Raw genomic sequence first — 20,228 nt, forward strand, 5'->3', positions numbered from 1 at the left:
AGTATCCCAAGGACCAAGGATGGTAATTAGGAGAGGGGAAGAACTAGTGCACATGGGAAATGGCCACCCCGCTGGAAGGATGCATGAATGAAGATGGAATGGGACCACAGCCTTGAGAGTGAGCTGATCTGCAGAACCATCCACTTGACAAGCACCTATAAGTATGTTTCACCAAAATTTCAAGCATCCCTCAATCCAGTCAAGTTGACAGATAAAATTAGCAATCTTGAAGAAACAATTCACTGGGCAAACCATCTCATCTCACGGCTTCCTTTTCCCTTCTCCTCTTACAGCACATCTCCCAGGGGGCTGGGATACATTACATTTCGCATCACTATCTGCTTTCTCTCTTCATCAGTTTAATCTAGGAGCTTCTGATAGCCATTTAAGTTCCCTGAAGATAACTCCCATTTAGAACCCTCCTCCTCCATCTCCTTGCCCATCAGTAATGCATTTCAGGTTCTGAGAGTTCAGAACTGGGAAATTGAACAAATATGTACACAACTGATTTGATCATGTTGTAAACCTAACAGACTACAAAGCCCTATTCGTGATGCTGCAAAGAATAAACTTTACCTAGAGCTGTGTTTTCCAATGCAGGAACTGCCAGCCATGGGTCAGAGCTGATCATCTGAACTGTGACAAGTTGGTGCCACAAAAGGAAAGAATAATATTTCAGGCTTACTGGATTATATTATCTATAAATGCAAACTTAATTCTTTCTTATGACATTTAAAAGTGTGGATGGCATTAAATTCCTACTGGGCAATGCTTATCAAGAAAGTACAGACAGGGAAGGGGTGAGAGCTTTAGGAAGAACAGTAGCAAATCCAGTCTGCATTTAGAACTGAGGGCTGGCGGTGCACAGAAGGCCGACATGGGCATGGGGGAGGAGGTCAGCCTGTGGACAAGGAAGGCAGTTACAAAGTTACTGTAGTGACCAGGAAAAAAAAGTGGTTATCATATAATAGCACAGAGTTTATATTTCTATCTTATAAAATTTACATTTGCAGCATTAGTGATAGAGAAGAAAATATGACTGAAAGAAAACACATTAAGTTATCGAAACTATGTGCATGTGCAGAAGTTGGTCATAGAAAGCAAATACTCAGCCTTGAACAGGTGTGTGCATTCCCACCATACTATTGCTTCCATGCTTACTCTTGAGGTCAATTCTAGACTAACACAGCCTGGGAGAACACAGCCTTCCAAGTGTCCATATAAAAATAGGTCAGAGTTCAGTGGGAAGAATTTGAGCCTGTAGACAAAGACTCTGCAACCTCCACACTCTATCCTGGAAAGATTCTTTAAACTCTCTGAGCTCAATGATCTCTACCAAAACAAAACAAAACCGGAAAGCCAGTGTGGCCTCCCACAGGCTTCGAGTTGAATTAGAAGCTGCGTTGACAACCTGGGGAACCTAATGCTGTAAAATCTGGGTGCGTGTCTGTGTAACAGCAGGGGGTTGGCTGTTTCCTCACAGCATCCAGGCAGCTAGAACCTTCACATTTGGCAAGAGGCTTGTTGTGTAAGGTGCAAAATACTAACTCCCCCTACAGCCATAGAATTTTCCTTGTAATCCTAGGCCAACATGTCTTCCTTCCCATGGACAGCCTTGGCCATGGCAGGGCTAGATAAGGGGGGCTCAGGACAGGCTTTCTAGAGGCTGGGTCAATGAGACCCAGGTTGACTCCTGTGTTGGTTATCTGCCCACACAGGTGTCTCAAGGCTTTTCTCTCCCTCACCTGAAGTTTGGTATCACAAAGCTGCCAGAGCCAGGCTGTTGCATAAGGGAAGCCTCACCTCCTCTGCAAACAGAGCTGTTTGATTGGAAACCTCCAGTCTTGTATTTTTACATTAGACCATCCAAGGTTTCTGGGTCAGGGTTGAGACTGTGTTAGATATGCTTGGAGTGCTGAGACCTGGACATGTTTTCAGTGGGAGCCCACAGCAGCTTCCATGTCTGCACTGCTCAAGGCTGATCTTCTGTGATGAGGAGACGTGAGAAAGAACATCAGAGGCTGGTACATAGTGACGCCTTTGTGGTAGCACTGACCCCCACTCACATGGGAGAGTGTCCTCCAAATGCAGAGCACTGCATTCTCTCAACTTCACATTAGGTGTACCTAGGGGACCAGGCAAAAGGGGCTGATTTTCACTAAACTTGAGGTATACATAGCCCCAGGTTGTCTATGAAGCAACGATTCTCATCAGGAACTGAAATAAAAAATAAGTATTAAACTCCACCATATTGGGAGTCAATACTTAAACAAATATATTTTTTGTAATTTAGGGGTTTGTAGGAAAGTGATAAAACAAGTGTGGAGGAAGGCAAATGCCCAAGTGTGGCCTTTCAAACCCCATGCTCAAACGCTCACTCCAGAATCAGAATCAGATGTTTCCCCCTGAACAGGTTCATGGAGGTTAGATAAAGTGAATGCATTGAAGCAGTCTTTAATCTCGGGGCGGGGGTGTATCTCCCTAGTCAGAGTGCTTGTCTAGCATGAGTGAAGCCCTGAGTTTGATCTCCAGCAGGATATAAACTGGTGTGATGGCACATGTCTGCAGACTCAGACATTTGGGAGGTGGAAACTTAAGGACCAGAACTTCAAGGTCACAATTGGCTACACAGTGAGTTCAAGGCTGGCCTGGGATATATGAGGCTCAGTGGTGACAAACACTTGTTTGTCTGTTACCATCACCCACATGGCAGCTTACAACCGCAGCTGCATGTGACTCCAGTTCCAGGAGATCCACTGCCATGGAGGACCTGCAGGAGCATGGTGTACACACATCAGGAGAGGTTGGGGAATAAAACCGAGTTCTAGCCCTTGTGGGGAGATGCTGGTAGGCTCTGCCACATAAGCAGAAGCAGAGCCCCAGGAAGCATATGAGTGGGCTGAATACAACAACCACGCATTTCATCACTCAGCTGAAGAGTTCAGCAGGACTGGAACTTGGGGAAATCATTCTGGCAGGGCTGACAGGGTACACAGTGGATCAGGCCCCATCCCGCTCTCAGCATTTCTAGATTTGGAAAACCGATTTTTTTTCTAGACCATTCTAAAATCTTAAACGATTTCACTTTATAAAATAGTTCCCCATTAACTCTGTATTTCAAAATTAGGTGACTTTGAATTCTAATTCAGTAGGCTGAACAAAATTAGGGTTCCCAAATAATGAGACACATAGCTTGGATGCCAGTTCAGAAATGTGTGAATTACTTGGTAAGCAGAACATAAATGGCTTGATAATGCAGGATGAATGCTGGGTTATATGGAATATTACTGCAGCATGAATACAGCATGGCCAGGAGTAGATAATGTAGGAATACAAAATTTCAGCTCTCTTTCCCCTCTTTCCCTCTCTATTCTCCCTCCCCTGTCCCCCCTCCCCTTGCGGCCTCTCCCCTCCCCCTCCTTCCTTCTCTCTCAGATCTCCCTCTGTCTCTTTTGTGGTACTGTAAATTGAACCCAGGGCCTCAAGCATTCTAGGCAGCATTCTACACAGAGCTGTGTCCCTCACCCAAGAGTTCAGTTCTTAGTGGCTCTTAGGGAATCTTTTGGTTCTATCCTGTTTTTGTTGGATTCTTCACGTATTTATTACCTGACTCTTCTTGATCTATATACGTACCAATTCTGTATTATTCTAAGGTAGTGACTTCCAGTCAAATGGTTCTAGTCCTTAAAATTATCTTCCCCCCATAACTTTATGAAATCTGCCACACTAACCCACCCCAGTTGTCTGTCATAGAACACTGTGCTTTTAGAACAATTTCACAGACGATTTGTGCAAGTTGAATTTTATTTTTTTCTCTTTTATTCAGTTTTTTTCTGATGGTAGAGACTCCTACACTTCTCCCTCCTCCTCCTCCTCCTCTTCTTCTTCTTTATCTTTTTCCTCCTCCTCTTAATTTTATTACTAAGATTACTGTGGGACACCGCAATATACATGTGGAGGTCAGAGGACAGCTTTTGGTAGTTGCTTCTCTCTTTCTGCCACGCGGCTTCTGGGGATCCAGTTCACGCAAGTTTGTGCAACAGCACCTTTATCCCCTGAGCTGCTCTTGTTTTGAAATGGGGTACACACACACACACACAAGGGTGTGTGTGTGTGTGTGTGTGTGTGTGTGTGTGTGTGTGTATCAGGCTAGCCTGAAACTCACAGTCTTCTTACATCAGTACCCCCTGTGCCGGGGTCCCAGGTGTGCACACAATATGTGCCCTCCTATTAATTCCCCCGGGGTTATTCTTGAGTGATAAGTCAGCAGTGTGGACTTGTAACATAAAGCATTCCCCACTTTTATTTCATCTACATGCTCTTGAAGACTTTTTTCTGTGTCACTGTGATCAAGGGGAAGTCAGGGTCTCTCAGAGGCTGCATGAGCTGTGTGGCCAGCAGAGTTGGTCTTCAAGACAGCTGTTGTCAAGGAGTTCACAGTCCACAGATCTGGAGAGAATGGTGAGCGAACGAGGGAGAGAGGAGCAGGAGCCGTTCACAGGAGCGTGAACAGACGGTGGTTCTTGGCAGTACATGAACACACCGGTCGAGAACATTCCATATCTAGCACTTTCTCATCTTCCCACGAACACCTTGGAACACAACCTACTCTACCAACCTGGGCTTATCTGTGATTAAAATTAGAAATATGTCCTTGGAGCCTCTCCCTTCTCGTTCCTCTTTTCCATGACACTGCGTGGAAAGATACGGCTCTCCTATAAAAGGACATCTCAGTGTTCCCTCGTTGTCCGTGGAACCTGACGGATCCGCCATGGTGAGTCAGAAACACGATTTTGAGACAATTTGTTAGATCGCACTGAGCGAACGGGATTATGTCAGTCTTTCAAACCCTGACTTCCTCAGACTCAGCCCTGCTTTTCCTTCTGTGCAGATGCTGCCGCTGTGGACCTTTGCAGTACTGCTGGGAGCCGTAGCTGGTAAGAAAGGATGTGTGTGGAGATGGGAGAGGCTTGCTGTATGGTTCTTCCCAGAAGTCAATGACAGCTGGGCTCAAACCTTGATGAGGATGAGGACTTAGTTAATGGAAATGTAGGATTAAACAACAAATCGAGTTTATCAGGGGGTTAAAAGCACAGATCTTGGAGTATTGTGAGGTACAATTCCCAATGCTCATTTCAATTTATTTTCAGACAAGTAATAGTGCAGACAAATCATACACGGCATTGCGCTAAAAACGCAATGTTAATCTGATCTTCTGGATTAACTGGAATATTTATTTTCTGCACCTGGCCCCTTTGAGGCCAACGTAGGCATCTGAACCTATCTATCACAGACAACTCTATAATACTGAGCAAACCCTGATGCCCTCCGAGTTTGAGGATATTTGTGCTTGAGTAGGTATGATGATATCCTGCTTGTGGATGACTGTGAGGCTTCAGTTAGAGTAAATCGTCATGTTCAGCATCCGGCACATAGTAAAATTTAGAGAAATACAGCCTTCACAACACTGCTGCTCTTACTCTCCCGCTAACCCCGGCTTCGCGCTACTCCAGAACTCTTCTTTAAGCTGTCCCTTCATGGAGTAGCATGCCAGACGACAGCTGTCAGAGCACTGGTGTGTTCTGTGTTTGTGAGTGCCTTCCACATCACAGAAATCCAGGACAGTCCTCAAACACAAGTCAGACATCCACATCTTCAGCCAAGATGAAGACACAAAGTTTGGCCCTTGCATAAAACTTAAAATTCTTCACCTAGAGCATAAAGATAAAAGGTGGCTAGCTACTCAGAGTTGAGAGCCTCCACAATCATGCCTGCCACTAGTTCCTGGGACAAAGGGCCACCACAAATCTAGGCACCAATGACCAAAGATAACACCTGGGTCAAACAGCTAAAATAAGTCCTTGACTGATACTGAGCAGAAATCTGAGGGAAGTGACCTGGTCTCAGAGGCAGAGATGTCGTTGTCTCCGACAGCTGCTTTGTGAGTATGAGCTAGAGGGTGTTTGAGAAAGCAGGGGAAGAAAATCTGCCACAAGATGCAATTCAACTTGCATTGGTCGATTGAACATTAAAAAGGTTTAAGAAACATCTTTGAAATGTTTGTGGGTGATTTCAGGAGAAGAAGTCTGCTACGAAAAACTTGGCTGCTTCAGCAATGATGCTCCTTGGTCGGGAACTATCGACAGACCCCTGAAAGCGCTGCCCTGGAGCCCATCAAAGATCAACACCCGCTTCCTCCTGTACACCAATGAGAACCCAAACAACTACCAGGTAGGAATAGCTATTGTTTTCAGGACTAAGTTCCACATGCTTTATGTAATTAATATGAATATCCAAGCTTTCTAATGAAGATACAGGAGACAGTGGAGTTTGTGTCTTTTTCACCTCTTAGAGCAGTTAGATTAAGTACTCTTAAAAAAACTTAATTTATAAATGGCCATTCAATTCTTATTATTCATGTCCTATCTCCAGTGTATCATCTAAAATATACAGGGATAGATTCTACATGTTTATACAATATGCATACTGATGTATAGTATAATAAAGAATATGCTATATTGTATTTGTGTACTTTAAATAAGATTCCCTAATATAGTACAGACACACAAGGAATCCAGTTAAGATGGTTCAAGTTAACAGGACTTGGTTGGGAAGTGGCAGTCTCCAGCAGAAGCTTCTGGACTAGCAATATGCTGAACTGGAGCCAAGGAAGGGGCAGCAATGAGCCACGGCTCCAGCTTTGCATCCATCGTGAAGGCGAATGGCTGATAGCTCTGTGTGTGGTGAAGTGAGACAGAAGCTAGGTTAGGTATTTACCATACATTCCCAAAGTATAATACTTTCCAGCCAGGTATGGTAGTGCCTTTAATCCTAGCACTTGAAAGGTAGAGCCTAGTTCAGGAGTTCAAAGCCACCCTCATCCACTTAGTGAGTTGAAGCCACTTGGTCTACATGAGACCCTGCCAAAAACAAAACAAAACACACTTAGAGTATTTTCGACTTACACTGGATTTATTGAGCTGCTACTCCACCATACCTGAAGGAATATTATAAACATTCATAGACAGGCATATGTACAAAGACTCCCATTAAAGATCTTAATGGCAAACACTGTGGGGGGCATATTGTCCGAGTCAAATAGCACAACCAGGCAACATCAATTTGGGGTGACTGTGAACAGCTAGCCTATGTGGGCTTTCTAGAATCCTGCCTACCATCTCTGTCCACATATAAATGATCCTAGAAGCTACTAGAAAAAACTTGACCCAAAACACTTTTCTATCCCAAACAGCAAATCACTGCAGATGCATCAAGTATCAGGAACTCCAATTTCAAAACAAACAGAAAAACCCGCTTTATTATTCATGGATTCATCGACAAGGGAGAAGAAAACTGGCTAGCCGACATGTGCAGGGTGAGCCGGGATACTTTCCTGAGGAAGTGTGTTAGAGACCAGCAGGACACTGGCCCCAACTAAGGGCAAATGCTGGTCACCACCACACTGGAGTCTGACACTGCCTGAGCCTGGAGCTGGGGGTAGGGGGTGGGGATGGAGGAGGTAGTGGTGGGTACAAGGGTACAAGGACAGTTGGGATATGGGATATAGAGGTATGTAGTGGCTCCAGGACATGTTACTTAGTAACTAATGCAGAGATATTTCAGACTTTTAATGAGAGAAGCTGCCATGTGGGAGCATTCCAGTTAAGCATGGACCCTTTAATGTCCAATATTTTTCTCCATACCAAATGTTCATGAATCTGCTGTAGTAGAAATCCCAAGAATCCAGTTCCCACATGGGGCTACACCTGGTCTGGAGCCAGTGCTGGACTTGGGGAAGAACTCCCTACTCATTAGAGACTAGGATTCTGGTCATAGCTTTGGGATTAATGTTGTAGCTATGGTGCAGGTTAAGACAAGAGTTTACCAAATCATCAGATATGTTACTCAGTAGTGAATGAAGAACCTGGATTGTTTAACTACTGATTGTGTCTTTTCCATCAGAAAATGTTCCAAGTGGAGAGTGTGAACTGCATCTGTGTGGACTGGAAAGGTGGCTCCCGAACTACATATACCCAGGCCACCCAGAATGTTCGGGTTGTGGGGGCAGAAGTGGCATATTTGGCTAACTTTCTTCAGGTAACTGGTCCTGGGTCATGTAAAACCCCTTAGACAATGCTGTGTGGATTATCCTTCCATGACAAAATCAGAAGGTATGATAATTGATAAGGACAAATTTAAATAAGACAGTACTCCCTCTTTGATTAAAGATGACACCCCATCTTGATTCAGGCTTCATTAATAAGCTATTTAATTCAATAACTAGTTTTTATTTTTAATTAAATGAACTTAAGCAACTAGGTAGGTGATATCTCTTGAATTTTGTTAGTATTTTTAGTTTAGTTCTGAGCATGAACCCTGGGCTGCTCATATTAAGCAACCACTCATCTGATAAATTATAGCACCAAACTGCCAGGGTTTGTTTTAATTTTGCCCTTCATTATAAAATTTGATATGCTGAGATTAGGCACACACTTATGTTTATTTTTTTATTTATTTATCTATTCATTGTGTGTGTGTGTGTGTGTGTGTGTGTGTGTGTGTGTGTGTGGTATATATGCTCATGTGGGTGTGCGCACTTGCTTGTGCGTATGTGTGAGGAGTGTCTTCCTGGATTGCCATACACCCTGTTTTTTGACACAGTCTCCCCCTGAACATGGAACCCACAAGTTCTGCTACACCAGAAGGATTGAGTTCTAAGGACCTGCCTGTCTAGGCCTCTCTAGCACGGAAATGGCAGGCGTCCATTTTCACATGGGTGTTGGGGATCCTAATTCGGGTCCTTGTGCTGCACTGGCTGAACTACCTTCCCAGTTTTCATTTATTTTATTGAACAGAAGCCAATGGCAACAAGATGGTCTGACTGGGGCATAGGAAAGTCTTAAAAAATGTCAAATTCAAATGTGCCTGAGTAATTGCCTCATGGATTTCTGATCTGAATACTTGCTTCACCATCTCTGAAAATGACTCATATGTCCTTCAGGGGTTTTCTCTCAGCAGTGGGAGAATACGCTAACTCATTTCCATTCCTTCATAGTGATGGTGGGGATGCTCTGAGGGGAGGTGGCGTCTTCTTAGAAACCAAAGTTTGGAGACACCCCTTTTGACCATCTGGCATTTTGTATTACTTGAAAACATTTTAATGAGGCTATCCTTTCAACAGTCTCAACTTGGCTACTCTCTTAACAACGTCCACCTCATTGGCCACAGCCTGGGTTCCCACATTGCTGGGGAGGCCGGCAAGAGGACATTCGGTGCCATGGGGAGAATTACAGGTTAGTCCAACAGCAAATGCTGGATGATTAGACTGTACTCTCTGTGGGGACCGCAGGGAGGCACAGGAGAGGACTTTGGTGGGTCTGCTCTGAACTTTCACCCTTTCTGAATTGTGCCAGGTGATCACATCTCAGTCACCTGTGACATGGTGAGCTGTTTTCTCACTTTCAATCTTTGCTTATCATCCCATTGTTTAATATTTAAATATATTACATATAACTAAACATGAATTAAGAACACCCAGAAGCATTATGCCTATTTCCCCATTTTCAAATATTCAAAAAAATCAGTTTCTATAATAAATATCATAAATAACAGTAGACTTAGATCCATAGCGTTTGTGTATAATCAATTGAACTCTGTTTTATTACTAGTCGATAACAAACCCTCAGCCTTGGCTACTGCAGCCCATTGCTGGGGGAGGAGACAGATGGCCAGGCTGTCTGGACTTCCAGTTCTGGGCCCTGCTAATCAGATTCCAAACGCCGTCTGTAACTGCAGGCTGGCTGCACTGTGTAGTGGTCCACAGGCTCAGGCAACCTGACAAGGAAGATATTGCTGTCCTGATCTGAGACATGGCTACTTCAGGGAGCAACCAGTTTCCTGCTCTGTCTTCTGCCTTTCTGTGCTGACCTGGCAATTCTCTTGTTCTATGCTCTGGAAAAGTTGGTTGTGGGTGGAAGTTTCTTTCTTGCCTGCCTGTTCTCAAATACCTCACAGTGCTTCCCAAATAAGTGACTCAGAGCCTTAATATTACAATAATAAAATAATATTATAAATCCTCAGCGAGTAGCTCAGGCTTGTTACTAACGAGCTCTTACACTTACATTAACCCATAATTCTTATCTATGTTTAGCCACATGGCTTGGTACCTTTTCTCAGTTAGACATTCTCATCTTATTTCCTCTGTGTGTCTAGGGGGCGGGAAATCCAAGAGAGATGGGGGAGAAGAAAGGCAGAGTTAGGGATATGCCTTCCAGCTGCCCAAGGAACAAGATGCCAGCAGACCAGTAATGCCACAGCAACGTGGCAAAATATAGATAAATAGAAATGGGTTAATTTAAGGTGTCAGAGCTAGCTGGCAATAAGCCTGAGCCATAGACCAAACAGTTTGTAAATATTATTAAGCCTCTGACTGGTTATCGGGAACAGGCGGGTGGGAGAGATTGATCTATTTACAGCTAGTTGTATTTGGATCAATGGACACATCTAGAATCTTCATTGGCTTATTTAAAAAGCATTCTTCCAGAACATTCTTTCCCATTTACAATTAGTTACCATGGCCTGTTCTGCCAGGTGCTGTACCATGACAGACCATGGACTGAATCTCAGAAAGCCTCTGCCTTCCTGGAAGATTAGAATCTGGTGGAAATCTTTAGCCTAAAGAACCTTTATTTCAGTGATTGCTAGGGTCAGCCATTTGATGGGAACTGCTGCTGGCGAGCAGGGTTCTTGAGGGAGCTAAATATCCATGAGCAGAGGCAAATCCTGGTACAGCTAGGGAATGTGTCACCTCTCTCCACGCACACCTCAGCATAGTAACAAATTCTTGGTGGAGAAGGTGACTTCGCACATTGACGTAACTGATGATGCATCCTATTTGCTCCAGGGTTGGACCCAGCCGAACCTTACTTCCAGGGTACACCCGAAGAAGTCAGACTGGACCCCAGTGATGCTCAGTTTGTGGATGCAATTCACACAGATGCTGCCCCCATTGTGCCCAACTTAGGTGAGCTCCTCCAGTTTGTCTCCTGGAGGATCTTAATCTCGTTATTAGAATGTTTGACAGTGCCTTGATCACACAGTAATAGAAACTCTCCATTATTTTTAAAAATCTTCAGGATTTGGAATGAGCCAAACTGTGGGTCACCTAGATTTCTTTCCAAATGGAGGAGTAGAAATGCCAGGATGTCAGAAGAATATTCTTTCCCAAATTGTTGACATCGATGGAATCTGGGAAGGTAAAAACCATTGTGCGCACAGAGATTTCCACTGTGAAAGTTCATGTTTCTCATCGTTAAACTTGCTAGCCACTTTGGAATTGTACAGATCCCATATGTTTTATACCAAAGGAGCTTCTGTTGTGTCCCTGAGATGTGAGTTCCACTGTGACAAGTGAGCATGGGAAACTCAGGCAGAGGTTGTATTTGCAACTTTTTCCTTTCTTTAAAAAAACAAAACAAAACTTATTTTTTGTAGGTATTTGGTCTGTATGTATTTAAGGGCATCACATAGGTGGCTCCCTGGTGCATGTGGGAGACATAAAAATTCAGATGCTCTGGGACTGGAGTTATAGGAGGTTGTAAGCCACCATGTGGGTACCGGTTACTGAACCTGGGTCCTCTGTAGAAGCGCACATGTTCTTTACAGCTGAGCTGGCTCTCCAGTCCTTGCAATTCAGTTCTCAGGGACCCAATTCAGGGAACATATTACATATCTATATGTCTATATGGACCAGACTTTCCCTTCCTAAGTTGCTTTTCCATTTTGCTTAATAACTATTGTGATTCTAAAGTGTGTTTTAATTTCTGTGTCACATCCTACATATACTTCACAAACTGTTCTGTGTTGTGACCTCCATGAGTTTGCCCTGACTAGATCACCCATTTATTAGCTCTATGTTCTCATCATAATGTAAAATCTGACACTGACGTTACGCCTGATTCCACAGGGAGTCGTAACTTTGCTGCCTGTAACCACCTGAGAAGCTACAAGTATTACTCCGACAGCATTGTCAACCCAACTGGCTTCGCCGGATTCTCCTGTACCTCTTACAGTGTCTTCGCTGCGGTAAGAAGCTTCCCTCTTCCCTGCGGATTTCATTTGATGTGTTATTTTGTTACCCCTCATTGCTGGAGATCCAGTCATGAGTATGCCAAGAGCTCTGTCTCTGGACCATTATTTGAATTTGTGATTCTCTTTATAGGTATGACTCACTGTTATGATATCAGTCACTGACCATTTATAATTGTGTATTTGTTATATTAACTCATGCATATGCATTTTAGTAGCAAAAAAGCAGGGATTTAGAACAATGGGCTTGTAAGTGGAAATGTCTTACTTAACATATCTCTAATATTTCTCTGTTTTAGTTAAATGTTCAATCTTGTTGGGGGATAGAGAATCCTAAAGAAACACATAAAATGCTAGTTTGTAGCTATCTGAGAGCCATGTCTAGAGGATGCTGATGAGCATGGAAGATTTTATTTAAAGCTGATCTTTGTTGTTGTTGTTTTGTTTTGTTTTTAGAGACAGGGTTTCTCTGTGTAGCTTTGTGCCTTTCCTGGAACTCACTCTGTAGCTTAGGCTGGCCTTGAACTCACAGAGATCTGCCTGCCTCTGACTCCCAAGTGCTGGGATTAGTGTGTGCCACCACCACCCAGATCTTAAAGCTAATCTTTACACTACTTAATTATGGACATATGGATGCATCATTGCAATCATATGTTCATCAGTAGTTTTTAAGTTTTCTCATGCTTTGTATCCAGGTTGACTTCTTCAGTGTAATCTTGAACATGACATTTCTATTGACCTAGGTTTTGGAAAATTGACTTTTCATTATAGTTTTTTTTAAATAAACAAAATTAACCACTTCCATCCAACAAAGAAAATTTTAGGTAGTCAATATTCCATGTAAGTCACAAGTACTAGAGAGATATACCTTAATAATTAAGAATGAGGACTTAAATGACATTGGGCAAAGTATTTCATTTCCCTAAGACGTTTTCTTCATCTAGAAATGTGATGATGTCATACTCAATGTCCTTGGTAAAGCAATTAGTCACATGTTAAATGCTTAGCCCAGAACAAGAACAACAAAAACATAATAATCACAGTATGGGAGAGGGGTATGTATCTTGTTCACATATGTTTTCTATACAGTAAAAGCTGAGCACCTCCCCCGTTTGATTTTTAACTTTGTCTTCCTGTAAACAAATGATCCAAAAAATGTTTAGGTTCCATGCAACAAAATGAAATGCTTCCATTCAATTGGGTATGGGCCCAGGTCAACCTATTGATGACCCAATTAAGTGTGTCCTTGGCAGATGGATGGCTGTGGTCCCTGGGTGCACAAGCTCCTGGTTCCTTCAGAATCCAGGCCACATCCCTGTCTGTCTTATGGATGAACACACTTTGGGACTTTGGAACTCTTCTTGGGAGATGTCCTAGAATGCCTAGCACATCTCTCCCTGGCTTTCCTAATCTCTCATTAGTTTGCTGGTATCCATACCTGAGACTCCTCCAGGCCTGTCATCTAATCTTCTCATTAAGAAGTCCTCCACGACACCTCCTGTGGAGCAGTCCACCCTCCAGACTGGGAACGGGGCTGTCAGTCCTTCCAATCCTGTTGTTTGTGCTCTCTGCTTTTTACCATAATCTCTGATTGAGGAGAGCATTTTCTTGTACCTGCCTTTTTTAGATGCCAGCTTCCTGGCTAACAGGCAGCTGGATCATTTTATTTCCACACTGGGAGACTCAGATTCTGAGAATGTGAACATGCCAAGGGAAGCGAAGGGAAGGGAGACGGGCCTGAGTTTTGAGCCTGTTACCCTCTGAATGGACCCTGTTGTACCTGGCAGACACTGTCATTTCTTGTTCTTTCTAAAATAAATTCTAATCACCTAGCAAGAGAGTGAATGTCTTAGAACAAATGAAGTTCCAGAGGCAAAGGGGAAACATAGATACTTAAATACCAATTATCCTATGGTGTGGTTTTTATATTTTGTGTAATCTAGCAATGAAATCGAAGGCTTAACCTGTGGATAATGAGGTGCACTATTAACTTTCACTGAGACACAACTTTTTACTGCCCCACCATGATCAGGGACAGAATTAGGTTTGACTCAATTATAAACATGTAGAAAAATATGATGCCCTATTAAAAGTCAGAACATTGCCAGTCCTCATGTCCTGGATTTTACAGGACAAGTGCTTCCCATGCCCGAGTGGAGGGTGCCCACAGATGGGTCACTACGCCGACAAATATCCCGGGAAGACAAAAGAGCTATTCCAGAAATTTTATCTGAACACTGGTGATCAGAGTAACTTTGCACGTAAGTTTCTATTTTTATTAATTTTTGGTTTTGTTTTCCTTTTGGGAAGGTGTGGATAGTTCTGGATGCAGATAGTTCTGAGTATGAAACCCAGAGTCTGATAGATGCTACTAAAGTGTTCTACCACGGAGCTGCACTCCTAGCCAAAAAATGTGAACAAGATGAACTTCTTAGACTCTTGGCTTGAAAAACAAAACAAAACAAAACAAAACAAAACAAAACAAAACAAAACAAAACAAACAAAACAAAACGCCCTCATTCATCAGCTCTGGAAATGTTCTCTACATCTGCACTTCCAATGCTGACCCTGAACACTGAAGAAAACAACTGTGATATTCTACCGGAAGACCTGCCAACAACTCAGTGGATTATTCACATTCTGAGTTGTTGTGTGTGTGTGAGCCTATCCTCAGTACCACTCCTTCCCAAGCTGACTGTGTGCAAATGTTACCTCCTACGCAGGCTGGCGGTATCAGGTGTCTGTCACCCTGTCTGGACAGAAGGTCACTGGACACATTTTAGTTTCTTTGTTTGGAAGTGGAGGAAACTCTAAACAGTATGAAATTTTCAAGTGAGTAAAATGTCTAAAATATCACTTGGTGCTTCTTACATTTTGGAATTTTATGAATGTCTTGTGTACATTGTTGATGTTTTTTTCTCTGTTATATGTATGTAGCATATAATCACATATAACAAAGAGAGCTGTCTTGTAGCCTACATGTTAATAGATTTCAAAATTATATTTTTAATTTTTTTTCTGATATTTTCTGAGGAAAGCACTCATGTTTATTTTTATTGCCTGACATTTGACTGACAGTGAGTAAATAATTACTCTCTACACAATAGTAAAGAAAAGATTTTTTATAAATAGCATCATTTATTAAACTACGAGAATTGTGACAAAGACACATTTGAGTCCATGTTAAAAATGACTAAAATAAATCTGAGTTATTGATAGAAAAATCTACCACTGGATTCAAATACTTGTGTGAATTTACTTCAGACATTGGAATTGACAAATGTTTAATCAAGCAACTTAGATTAAAATGGAATGTAAACTGGTTTTGGAAACATATGCATGTATTACTACGCACATGTGTATTTATATGTATGGTTAATTCTATGCATGTTTATATAATTTTTTGTTGACATCTTAACTTCTCAGGGGCTCTCTGCAACCAGGCACTGCTCATGTCACTGAATTCGATTCTGATGTGGATGTCGGAGAGTTGCAAAAGGTTAAATTTATTTGGTACAACAATGTGATCAACCCATCTCTACCCAGAGTGGGAGCATCAAAGATCAAAGTGGAAAGAAACGATGGCAAAGTGTGAGTAATCAGAACCAAAAAGATAAGAAGGACTGAATGTGTCTATTCACACTAAAATAGTCCACATCTCTCACAGGGGATCACGCATGTCCCAACCACTTCTGCTTCCTAAGACATCCTGTGTTTTTAGGAGACAGTGTTGAATGTCAGGAATGTCACTTTGATAGATTCATAGACAAGGGAGAAGAATGTTTCCTTTGGCAGACATGTTAATACTACATGTGTGACTCCTGTGCGCATCACCCCCAAACTTCATGGGTTCACCAAATTGCCACTTAGGTTGCCGGAAACGTGTTAATGCAAGACAGATGTATACTGTTCTGTATCACGGTCTCCTTGGTGAAGCCTGAGATCCAGAGATCAGTTCTCCATTTTTACTGAGACTGACTTGCCCTGAGCAAAGGGATGCCAGGAGGGGAGAACAGACACACTGATGACACCAGTGACAGCCCCAGGGTCGTGAGTGGCAGCCACATTCTGCTGCAGAATGCTGTTTCTTCTGGTGACAAGTGCTTGGTCATCCTTCTGAAAGCAGTGAGACTGCTTCTCTTGCCAGAGGTGGAGTCCAAGGCCCCTCAGATACCAAAGGAAATGACCAAAACTTCACACAAAACACATGAACATCAGTTTTCAAGAAACTGAACTTTAAGTAACAGTAGACAGTGCAAGCCAGGTAGAGCCTTAAAATTGCCTCTGCTGACAGCCCCGAGAGACTTCTGTGGTATAGCAGGGTTGGGTGGGTTCTCAACGTTTAGGAGATGGACCTAAAAATTGAGGTTTTGAGCAGCTAGATTTTATGGCACAGCCTACCAGAGAAGATAGGGCTCCAGAGAGACATGGTAGAGTTCTAGGAAGTCCCTTGGATATTTGACACAGTCTGATGATGTCACATAACGTGAATAAACCAGCCGTGGCCAGGGAACAAGTCACTCGGGAGAACTAGAGTGGTGCCCATTTCTCTCCAGGCTGAGACTAGCATGTGTTTCTAGGAGGCAGACTGAAGAAGCCTGCCATTTTATTGATACCAGGTGGAGTATTTAGTAAGGTCCTGTTTTTTGCTAGATTCAGCAAGACCTGAAATGGCTTGAAATAACTACATCCCACAACACACTTCAATAAGATGTAAAATTGTATAGCAGGAACAAGATAAAAATCCAATACCTGACATTTTAAACTCAAACATTCCAAGCTACACAAACAGTAGGACAGAACAACCTATAGTGAGGAAAGTAATCAATGAATTAACATCCAGTTGAGTTGGCATGAATGTTAGAATGACAGATAAGGGTATTTTTATACTTATCAACACCCATTCAGTTTGTTCAAAAAAGTTCAGAAAATAACACATTTGATAGCAGTAGGTGGGTGATGGGAGGTATATGTACAAGTCTATCATATGATAATAGAGGGTGGGGCCATGGTATATGCATAAGTCTATCATATGCTAATGGAGGGAAGGCATGGTATATGTACAAGTACATCATATGATAACAGAGGGGTAAGGCATGGTATAAGTACAGCATTTGATGATGGAGTTCAGGAGAATATAGAATATGAATAAGTACAGCATATGATAACAATATCATGAAGGATAGGAGAGGAGAACTGGAAAGATACTGTTGCAAGGCCCTGTGCCTGGGAATTGGTATACTTTCATTGGCGAGTTTAATGTAATAAGTTAAGTCTGTGTATTACCAATTCTAAAGGAAGCACTGTAAAAATAAAGAAGTATAGCAAACAAATTAACAAAAGATTATCAAATGGAAATTTTAAAAATCTCCAAGTGAGCATAGAAAGGCAGAGAGAACAAAAAACAAAACAACAAAGAACGATGAGGAATTACACACAGCCAGAGCAGTAATTATATTAAATGAAAGTGGTCGAAACACCACGATTGGGAGACAGAGATCGTTGCACTGGGTTTTTATCATCAATACACAATTGAATTATGCTTATCCAAAATGTATTTTAAATATAAATCAAAAGGCAGACAAAGGAAAAGTTGTGCTATTACTCATTAGAAAGTACAAACTGGCAAAAGCCACCATGAATGTATTAAAATAGTTAAATTTTTAAAAATTGATAATACCAAGCATGTTTGAAGACAAGGAGAATCTTGGCTCTCAGGCACTGTTCATGGCACATAAAATGATGCAACTGTTCTAGAAAGCAGTTTGATGACAATTCCTTAAAAGTCAAGCATACAGCCACAACACTGCTAGAGTTCCTAACATCATGGCTTCACTTCCCACAGTTTCTGTTAAACACTGTCAACAGTGGTCTGGAATAATATGGAAAATGAGCACTTCTTGTTCTTTGGGGGTGACTGACAGCCCTTCTGTAGACTAAGTTTACAATCACATTGTAAGTTTGGGAGGTGATTCAGTCTCCTTCCATACCCTAATGTCTGTGCCCTTCTCAGATGGCTGGAGCAGGGGTGTGGAGATATGTGAAGGGACAGGCATGGCTGTCCTCATGCCCAGATCTCTACTTGTGTGAGGAAGAGGTGACCTTTTTGTGTTTTCTTTCCTCAGGTACAACTTCTGTAGTCAAGAAACCGTGAGGGAGGATGTCCTGCTCACACTCTCTATGTGTTAGGAGGTTGCTGACATGTGACCACTAAGTACCACTGTAATAAAATCTAGTATTAAGGCAATACATTCTGTCTTCAGTGTTGATTATTTCTAGGGAAACTTCTGGATGAGATAATAAAGCCTTAAGTTCTCAGTTGTCGTGAAGAGCCATAAGTGATTGTAAACTTTTGCTGTGGCATTTGGGTTTAGGAATATCACTTAAATAATACCACCATCATGCCCTCTGTTACTATTATTAATGTGATTCTGTTCATTTAAGACAAAGCTTCAGGCTCAAAGGATCTCCCTCTTGGTAGCCCTGTGATGACAGTGATTGACTTAGTCACTTTCCCTATCACTCCCTGGTCAGGCGTCTCAGGATGACAGAAGAGCAGGAGTCAAGGATGGGACTCTGACACATGACCGCTCTTTTCTATGGTCTTGCTTCTCTGGCTGTGGTTCTCCCAGAACCTCTGCCTCTCAACCATCTATTTTCTTCCAGAAGCACAGAGACCCAGGACAGAATTCCAGAATTCCTATTACATAGTCTTGCTGGGTCCTTCTCAACCTGGCTTTCACCTAGAATGCCAATCTCGCCTCTTAGCACATTCCTTCTGAAACTCCATATTTGGGACTTATCCCCAGGGACAAATTCTTTGTTTCTTACAAAGTTTTTTTCACTTATACCTGATCTTAAGTTATACTATATAACCATGGAAACAAAAACAGTGTGGTACTATCACAAAAACATTCAAGTAGACTAACAGACTGCTATGGCCACCGAATTTTTGACAAAGATGAAAAAAAAAGTATGCATTAAGGAAAAGAGAGACTCTTCATGTGGTGCTAGGGAAACTGGATATCTGCATGTCCAAGATGGAAACCAGATTCCCGTCCCTCACCCTGCAAAAAGTCAATTCAAAATGAAGCGAAGGCCAGAAATTGCTGTGGGAAAACAATTCTATATACAGCCACAGACAAGGACTTGCTGAAAGTGACTTCAGTGGCTCAGAAAGTAATTGCGGTACTGAATACACACGGTTACATGAAATCATAACTCTGTGGTATGGTGAAGAAAGCAACAGGGGGTTTTCCACAGCTTTCCCTTGGTCTGTTATATTACCCAGCAGTGTTTGGTCAGCTTCACCATTCCTGTTTTATATACTAGTACCCAAACCCCAGGACTCTAGAGGGTTTTTCTACCCCAGTTCTTCTAGCACTATAGATAGATAGATGTCAGATAGATAGATAGATGCTAGATAGATAAATAGATAGATGTGTACATACATACACACATTCACAAAAAAGACCATGAGAGAGGCAGAGGCAGAGAGAGAGAGAGAGAGAGAGAGAGAGAGAGAGAAACACCTAAGGGAAACTGTAAGGAGTAAAAAGGAGTAAACATGGACTTCTCAAATTCTACCAAGTAAGAAATTAATATATATTACCTACTATGTGTATGTGATGGTTATTCTTGGTTGCCAACTTGACTACATCTGAAATTAACTAAAACCCAAATGACTGGACACACCTGTGAGGGATTTTTTTTAATTAAATCATTTGAAGTGGGAAGACCCACTTCTAATCCAGATCTTATAGGTGAGAAAATAAACCTTTAATCTGAATCTTTTGAGGTGTGAAAATCCACCTTCAATCTAGACTGCTGGCAGTATATAGAGAGGACATGGAAGAAGGAAGCTCTCTCTTTTGTCTACTTGTTCTTGCCCTCACTAGCAAGCCCATTCCTTCATTGGCATTAGACCCTACTTTTTTGGGATTTTTTGAGACATCCGGCCTTGTGGACTGAACAACAACTGGATTCTTAAACCTTCCATTCATAGGCAGTCATTATTGAGTTAGCTGGACCAAAGCCTGTATGTCATTCTAATAAACCTTGACTAATACAGATTTTGGTGCCAGAAGTGGTTCTAGAGCAACAGAAGTATAAGGATGAGTACTTTAGGTATCTAGACTAGG

The 20,228-nt window shown here is 42.1% G+C and overlaps 1 protein-coding gene across 1 annotated transcript; it reads left to right on the forward strand.

Annotated features, from left to right (window-relative positions):
* Positions 1-4,453: 4,453 nt before the first annotated feature.
* On the forward strand, positions 4,454-18,337 carry LOC102908455 (pancreatic triacylglycerol lipase). Its single transcript, XM_006978451.4, has 13 exons — positions 4,454-4,774; positions 4,892-4,937; positions 6,077-6,231; positions 7,253-7,375; positions 7,963-8,097; positions 9,182-9,293; positions 10,904-11,023; positions 11,136-11,255; positions 11,966-12,084; positions 14,219-14,348; positions 14,811-14,919; positions 15,514-15,678; positions 18,213-18,337. Exons 1-13 carry the CDS (start codon positions 4,772-4,774, stop codon positions 18,274-18,276), a joined length of 1,401 nt encoding a protein of 466 aa, XP_006978513.1. The 5' UTR covers positions 4,454-4,771; the 3' UTR covers positions 18,277-18,337.
* Positions 18,338-20,228: the final 1,891 nt, after the last annotated feature.

This window comes from Peromyscus maniculatus, chromosome 1 (genome assembly GCF_049852395.1).
Source record: "Peromyscus maniculatus bairdii isolate BWxNUB_F1_BW_parent chromosome 1, HU_Pman_BW_mat_3.1, whole genome shotgun sequence".
In the NCBI taxonomy this organism is placed as follows: Eukaryota; Metazoa; Chordata; class Mammalia; order Rodentia; family Cricetidae; genus Peromyscus; species Peromyscus maniculatus.

Bases quoted from the DNA above. Each gene is read 5' to 3' on its own strand.
- LOC102908455 (XM_006978451.4), top strand. The intron at 11,256-11,965 runs GTAAAAACCATT...CTGATTCCACAG, and splicing joins CATCGATGGAATCTGGGAAG to GGAGTCGTAACTTTGCTGCC. The intron at 15,679-18,212 runs GTGAGTAATCAG...TTCTTTCCTCAG, and splicing joins GAAAGAAACGATGGCAAAGT to GTACAACTTCTGTAGTCAAG.